General features: G+C 41.0%; 1 protein-coding gene across 1 annotated transcript in view; it reads left to right on the top strand.

Annotated features, from left to right (window-relative positions):
• Window positions 1-8309, top strand: part of PGM5 (phosphoglucomutase 5) — a 71985-nt gene that overhangs the window by 39331 nt on the left and 24345 nt on the right. The window contains exon 7 of the mRNA XM_009884311.1: window positions 1824-1939. Within this exon, the coding sequence (XP_009882613.1) occupies window positions 1824-1939 (116 nt within the window). The remainder of the gene's footprint in view (window positions 1-1823; window positions 1940-8309) is intronic.

Here is an 8309-nt window from a genome sequence, read left to right as displayed (position 1 = left end):
AAGAGAATTGGTTTTGTTCTTCCAGCATGTTAGCCATTGTTTTATGGTTGATTGTTTTCTACTTTTTGGCAGTACCATCCTGTTCCCAGGCTGCAGTTACTGTCACACAGAGATAAATCCTTTTATGTTCTTGATTTTTTGCAGACCCAGCCAGAAACCTGTTCAGCTCTGCACTGTATAACCTTCCTTATGCAGCAGCGCTTCTAAGGGCCAATAATATAGCTAGTGCTATATAAACACAAGGATGTATACACTTGCCTCTACCTTTAAACTAGAGGCATGAAAACAGAGTTTAGGATTAAACATTTTGATTATATTTTTTCCTCCAGGTACCTCTTTAGCTCTTTTCAAAGAAGTATCAGCAATTCTTGCTCTATCTCATTTGAAAACCACTCTTTTTATATGTAGTATATAAGTACAAAAATGAACAACTGGGCTGAATAGGAGGAGGCTTAGATAGCAATCGATATTTATTACATTAAAAAAAAAAAAGAAGTGGATTTAGAGACCTAATACCAGTGGTGATGAACGATTTAAAGATTTCACAGAGAATACTTAAGGCTGAATGGTAATTTAGGTACATTTACGTACCACGTTTTGAAAGGGTCAGTATTTGCATATTTGGACTGTTCATCCCGTCTACCTTACACGCCTACTTTCAGACAGAGTGATGGACTTTCTGAAAACAAGTGTCTCTCTGTTCATCGGAAAGGTGACTGCTTTCACCTTGACTCTTCTAGGTGGATTGTATTAAGAGCCTTGAATCCCACTTTGATTGATCTGCCTTACCTGGGCTTGACTGCAGTTAAAATTAAGTAAATCATCTCTCATCAAGTATTTCTCTATGGGGGTGGAATTTAGGAAATGTTTGTTAGTTGTGATTGTTGCAGCAATCCTAGGGAGATTGTGAGGTCCTTTTTAGTCAGTCAGATTGCTTGACTGTATCTCAGGTTTTATTTTTCATATTAAAAGTAGTTGGCTCTGAAAATTCTAGACACACAATGAAAACAAGAAAATACCATTAGAAACAAGAAGAATGGTAATTCTAATTCTGCATAAATCCCAGCTCTGTAGGGGGTTCCTTAGAGGATTTGGGGTTTCTTTTTTCTTCTTTCTTGTTTTTTTTTTTGTCCAGGAAAGGATTTTTTGTGGTATAGTTTATAACAGGAATAATTACCAGTTAACAACCTGGGGAAGGGAAAGTGCATCCAGCTTATATGGTGGTTTATTTTGGTTCTTGAAAATACTGGCAGGTCAGCCAGCTAGTGGGAGTGTTTCATTTAGGTGCGTCAGAGGGCACAGGGAAAGTAAGTTCAGACTCAGGCTGAGACTGGGAAAGCTTTTTTAGAGGAGATGCTGCATCATGGAAACATTCCTGCGTCATCTTGGCTCTGAAGACATGAACAGAAGTAGAAGTGTCTTTCAGGCATATCAGTGTTGGCCACTTGTGTTTTGAAATGGAACGTACTTCAACATGATGCTTCAACTTTCATCAAAATATTAGTATAACAAAACTGTGTATCCCTAGATATAGCTGTTTCTTGCTCAGCAAAGATACTGGTAAGGCCGATTGAGCTGAGGTCCTACATTTTCCAAAATACTAGTTAGGTACTGTATAACCGTACCTGGGTTCTGGTTGAAGTCAGGGTCTGAGACAAGAATCGGTTTTGAATAGTGCTGTTGATCAGTTCTGTTTTCTTTTTTACTTATAGCCCAGCTGTCAGGAGATGTAGCAAGACCTAGAACATTCCTCAACTGATCTCAGAACATGTAGGAAAAAAACACTGTCTTAATCATGTGATGTTTTATTGTGTCTTTTCCAGAGTGGCAAAAGTAATGAAGGTTCCTGTGTATGAGACACCAACAGGATGGAGATACTTTTCCAATCTCATGGACTCTGGACGTTGCTCGCTTTGTGGAGAGGAAAGCTTTGGCACTGGTAAGTGATACATAATCAAAAATTTCCACAGACTTTTAGTGACAACTTTTAGTTTTCCTGGATGCCTCAAGTCAAATCCAAAACAATCAGCAGATTAACTCTGTCATGCGCTGGAACAGAGAACTGTCAGTTGTTCGCATCTTGAGGGTCTTCTTGCAACACTGGTGTCCAGTACCTTGAGGTATGAAAATTGTGGAAGATGGACATTCAGAAGCCAGAGGTAATCTTATCACTGACCAGACAGTTTCAGAGGTGCCTGGCACGCTATTCTTACTTGAACATGATGCAGAAAGGTCTCACTGGTTACACTGTAATAGTCTTTTCACAGACTGCAACAACATTTGGAGGGATTTTGCCTGTATGGAAAAACCACGTGTTTTTTTCTAATGTGAGTGAATGTACAAAGCATGAGGATTGGTGTGTCTAATGGTACATCTAATCAAACCTGTTGCACGCATCTCTTTTTGGAACATCACAATTACTCAAAAGTCAGACAAAATCATCATTAGAAAAAATTCAGTTACATGTCAACATCTGTTTTCCCTAAGTATTTCTCCCTTATCTGTCCCAAGAACCAGTCAAACAATAGTATTCAGAATGAAAGACAAATTTAAGTCCTCATGAATTCAGTACTGACAGGAAACATTAGAGCAAACAATGAAAATATGTAGTCCGTAAATCTGCACAAATGTGTTTTTCGTTTATGAAAACAGCTGAATAAATTTCAAAGCGTTTCTTTTTTTTTCTTTTCTGGATTCTGGCACAGAAATTCTTTCTTCTTTTTATTTATTAGTAGGGTTATGTTATAAGTGTTTTTGAAGATGCACATATCAGAATAACTAAACCATTTGCCTGTCTCATAATTTATTCTATATTTTGATGTGAGTTCCGTGGAGTTCTTTATTTTGGTGTACAATTAATTGGCCACATCTTTTCATAGAAAATAATTTATCATGCAGTGAAACTTGGTTACAAATTTCATTTTCTTTTGATTGAGTTAAGTCTAGTACTAAGTTTGGTGGTTGAGGTCAATTAGAGCACAATGCTGCTTGTTAAAAAAACGTAGAATCATAGAATGGTTTAGGTTGGAAGGGACCTTGAAGATCATCTAGTTCCAACCCCCCTGCCATGGTCAGGGACACCTTCCACTAGACCATGTTGCTCAAAGCCCCATCCAACCTGGCCTTGAATACTTCCTTTAAGCCATAGACATGCCACTTTATGTGTTAGCTTGTCATTAACCTTTCTGTAAGTATCTGAATGGACTATGATGGAAGAACCAAAAATGCGTTACATTTGTTTGGGTGTCTACCTGTAAAAAGAAAGAGAATTTAAATTAATAATGAACATGTATTTTCTGTCTTTTGTGAATGGGAACCAATGTTCTCTGATTAGCAACCTGGACGTCTTGGCTTAATTGCTCTGACTGGCACAAATTTGTATTGCCTTGAATGTGTCTTTTGAATAGATATTTCAAAGGGTGTTCTGCAAGGTATTTGAGTGAGTTCTACCTTGGAGAGAGGGGCAGGAAGACCTTGTATCTTTCAGAATGTACTGCCATTTGTTGTGGTGTGTTGTTAAACTGTGTCCCCATTTGCCCATGAGAGATCTGGACTGGGGAGTTTTCAACTCTCACTGCTTTTTGGTGCTTTTTCACCAGGCCAGTTCTGTACCCCTTCCCTGTAGATATTGAAGTTCCTCCTGCTCATCCAAACCCAGATATTTCCATGAAACTTGGGTGGGTCTTGAGACATCAGTATGACCTCGTTAGTACCCAAATCATTTGGAAAAAAATCCTGCCTTCATCATCATGCTGAAGAAAGGAAGTGTTGGTTTTGACTGGAAAGAGCTTGTAGGAGTTTGATGGTGAGTTTCTGTAACTGAAGTGCATCTGAGTGCCTTAGCCCACAGAGTGCAGCATCTCCTACTGCATGCAGTTTTACCTTTAGAGGTAGATAAAGCAAGCAGGGGTAGCCTTTATGCGCCATATGCCATGACAAACCACTGCCTCAGGCCTGTTTCTGCTTGGGAAGTAAATCTTCTAGACCGTCTTCATTTGGTGATGTTGAGTACAACTCCTGCAGATGCTTTCTTTCTCAGGGAGAAGGGAAGAATCCTTGGTTGCATAGTAGAAGCTTGACTCCTTTGAGGAGACTTGTCGTTAAAATATTGTGTTACAGTTGTAGAAAAAGCCAAACATCAAATTTCCCAGTCACATTAAAAGGACATGTCAGGTCTTGCTAAGCAGGCTATCCCAAGCATTGGTGGACTTTAGCCCTGCAGACCAGTAATACAGGAGTCAAGAGAAGTGATTTCAGGGCTTGATCTACTGAAACTGTGGGCATTGTGATCTGTGTTCGCCTTACTTTCATACCCTGAGTATCAGAGGGTTGCTTAAGTTGGGAAAGAGGGACAGATATCTCTTAGGGGTCAAGGAAGGGCTTCTGGAGTTTGTCTGTTCTTCTTGGTACGCGAGGTAATTCCTCTGACTTCTCTCTGTTCTTGCACTTGACTTTTTTCCTTCTCTTGTGTCCTTCTGTAGGGCCCTAAAACAACTGCATTTTTTACTATAGCTTCTCTCCCGATTTTGCAGCTCCTGACCTCAAACCAGTCTCTGCTTTCCTAGCACTCTCTATGTTCCTGTCTTAATCTGGTTCTCCTATCCTGTCATTAATTCTTCTGATTCCTGGTAAATTCTGTCTCTTGTGAATTCTAACGGTGCCTGAACAACATATTGCTGGCCAGCATGGAGAGCTGCTCTACAGTTGTGTTTATGCTGTGCATCCTGGTATGTACAGGTCAGATGGGCTTTGTTGTACCTGCAGCACTTCAGTGCAGAAAGCTTCCTGACCTCCCGTTTAAGCCAATGCCATCTAAAGAATAATCTTAACCCTCACGATTCAATCCCATGGGCATCCAGACAACTTGAGTGCTGGGTTTAAATTCCTCCGTGTGTGTGTAGTTGCTGTGTAAATGATTCGTGACAGTGCCTGCAGGACAATTATGCAACGGCTGTGATACCTAAAGTTTGTTTTTCTCCCTGCCTCAGTTTCCTTATCATCTTTCAATTCAATGCAGCTGTCTGAAAATATCTCATATGCCAGGAGGTTTATTTGTAAAGCACAGTCTGGTCTGTAGATGACCAATACTTTAGCGATGTGAGCTGTTTTTAGCAACAAATATTTACCTTATTGCGAATCTTTTAGTAATGTCCTAAGCTGCGTGACCCTCACAAGTTTCTGCCAGTATTGGGCATTTGAATCAATTTTACAGCTTTCCCCTCAATCATATCTATTTAGGGAACTTAAACTTGGCACTTCTTTAGCTTTCAGCGTGGCATATTTAAAGAAATGTACTGTACAGCTGATCAGAGTGGGAAACTTGCGGTTCTGTGCAAGAGAAAGGGGTTTTACAGATCTACATTCTGTCATCAAACTAACCAAATGCCACCGGAGACCGATTGCTTGTGTACCCAGGTAATCCAGCCCAGCTGGAATTTCCAAATAATACAGAGCCTTGGTTTTATAACATAAGGGATTTTGCTCTGGCAAGTAAATAAAAGCAAATTTTCTGCTATAAAAGGACAAAAGATTTTGAAAACATCCCATAGGGCTGTGTTTCCCAGACTTGTTTTCTGGCAGCTGATCTTGGAGCTCAACCAATGCTTTAAAAACTTCTTCCATTTTTGTAGCAGTGTGGGGAGCTTGTCAGATGAGGTTAGTAGCTTTCTGGTTCTATGACTAATGCCCAGGACACAGTTCAGAGAAGGGCGTCAGCAGCAGCAATTAGTTTCTAAATTTCATCAACAAACTATTAATCAAGATTAGAAGAGCTGTGTGGCTGATTTATCTTTCTGCAGTTAAGGCCACTTCAGTAATTGCTACATCTTTCACAAATTTGTATGCTTCATCTCCAAATTTCCGGATGCCATTAACACCAGCCACCTTCTCCTGCAAGATTATGTGGAAGACGAACTACTGGAGGCTTTAAAGATGTGCTGCTGCTGAAATGAATGAAAGCCTTAAAAGAGCTGTTTGGTGGTATCTGTTACAGTAACACAAATCGAAAATAATCTCATTAACTTGAAGAAAGGAACACATCAGACTGCCCCTAAATCTCCATTTGCCTAAGATATCGTCAAGTTTCAGATTGCTGGGTAAGACTCAAAGTGTGTGCAACTAAAATGATTTACTGTGATTTTCTATACTCGCTGAAGTCAGATTTTTGTTTTAAAATCACATTTACGGAATGCAGTATGCTAGACAGAGTTGACTAATCTATGGAAAAGCAATTACATTTTCTTCATGCATGTGACCCCCAGGGCTCACTGTCTTAGAATTGGAAATCTTCTCAGATACAGAATAAATTAGACATGTAAAAGACAGCCTGAATGCCCAACAGACTTACAGTATCAGAAAAATCATAATATGAACATTTTTGCATGATTTTACTTTATTTCTTAGGCTCCTGGTTCTCAGGACTTTACTTCAGTTTAAGCCAGTTTAAGCTGAGTACTTCTTTATGAATGGGAACATAACTCTGAGAGTTTTCCCCGATTGTTTACGCTGAGTCAGGTCATAGCAATTGACTGTTGCAGTAGTAAAAGATAACTTTTGCTACTGTTATATGGAGAAATATGTGACAAATTAACTTAAAAATAAGCTGTCGCAGTAGTCACTGTTGTTATAATTTTCCTTACTGATGGCAAATTAAATGTTATGGGATAATCAGCAAAATATTTGTTGACTCCACTGTTTTGTTGCCTGTTTCTGCTTCAGAGGCTGGAATTCTTTAATGACTTGGATGTTTCAATTAAAAGTGTTATTGAGAATTATCCTGAGATTGCTGAGAGCCCCCAGCAAGCTAGCAGGACTGTTAGTATTGCAATCTCAACAATACATGGTTGTGAGGCACCTTTTACGAGATCCCTTTGCATAGGGCAGCTCTGCCTCTGCAGATCCACAGCAGCACATACTGCATCTCTAAAGCAAAGAAGAATGGTGTTAGCTGAACGGAGGCAGCAGAATAAGCTCCCTCCCTAGAGTTTCTACCATGTGAGCTGGGCAGTAGCAGTTAAGTGAGAGACAGCAAAGCCACCAGTGAAGGTACAGTAAGTGAAAAACAGAGTTGACTAACAGAGTTCTGGTAAGGGATTTTAATTTGTTAAAAGAAAGAAAAGCAATAAATAGAACAACATATGTGCGTATAGTCACCCAGATGATGGATATGCTGGTGAAATAAAACAGGTGGAGTAAACAGGTTCTGAGAAATCCCAGTTGTCAGTTTTCATCCTATCAAGAATATCAAACTGAGACACTTCTTGGGCACACAGGATTATTGTCCCTGTACTCACATCAGGCTAGCATTTTTAATCAGTGATTTTTGTTTCTGGAGCAGTTGGGTTGTTTCCATGTTTTCCATACAGACTTTTTGCTCTAGATTACTTTCTTCCAATACTTTCCAGAGAAGCAACAATCTGTATGTCCTCCTGAAGGACACACAAGGACACAGCACATGCCAAAGCTGCTAAATGGATCAGAAGAATGATACGTGTATACACTCATCCCTCTTCATAGAGATTTACGAGCTAAGTCATGCCAGAAGAAGGCTCAGAGCACAACAGAGACCTTCCCAAAAATTCTTCTGTCCATGTTTCACTGGACCATTTTTGTTCAATGAAACACACTCAAAGTGTGTGTTAAATCAAAACGCATCTCTGCTTTGGTGTTCAGTTCAGATCATTGTACAGTTGTCATGATGTATAGACCCTTTTGCTGAATGAGTGCCGTGCCTTTCACTGTAGGATTTGATGGACTGTAGTCTGCAGAGTGTTACACAACGGGAAGATAAACGGTCGTTTACATTGGAGCAAATTGCTGAGGTGTTTAGCTCAATACCATGTCTCCACTTCTTGCTGGTGTCTGTCGAGACACTTAAGCAGTTTAAGTTGCTGGCAATATCAGCAACAGACATGGCTTTCTAGGTGAAACTGATTTTTTCAGTGCAAATAAGGCTGAAAGGAGAGGCAGACAGGTTAATAAGGAACAGCCATGATGGGATGAGGTTGCTGATACCAGGGCCCTGCCCGCCCCCCGGGGCTCCCCCACCCTGCCTGTGGCCCGAGACCCCATATGTCACCCCCCCAGGGGCTGTCAGCCCCTGATCCCCAGGTCCCCCCATCCCAGTCCTGCCCTACCATGGATCCCCGGAGCCGGGCCTCCCCACAGGCCCATGTCTTGGCCCAGTGTCAGCCCACCCCTATCCCCAGGGAGGTGCTGCAGGCCTGGGGCCGGGGCTGGCCTGGTGCTCCCTGGTCTGCCTGCCCCGGGCTGGGCCTGGGACAGGCCCTGGCTGCCAGGCCCTGCCCTGG

The sequence above is a fragment of the Charadrius vociferus genome, unplaced genomic scaffold, assembly GCF_000708025.1.
Source record: "Charadrius vociferus isolate BGI_N301 unplaced genomic scaffold, ASM70802v2 scaffold183, whole genome shotgun sequence".
In the NCBI taxonomy this organism is placed as follows: Eukaryota; Metazoa; Chordata; class Aves; order Charadriiformes; family Charadriidae; genus Charadrius; species Charadrius vociferus.
This window is presented reverse-complemented; position numbering and strand designations above follow the sequence as displayed.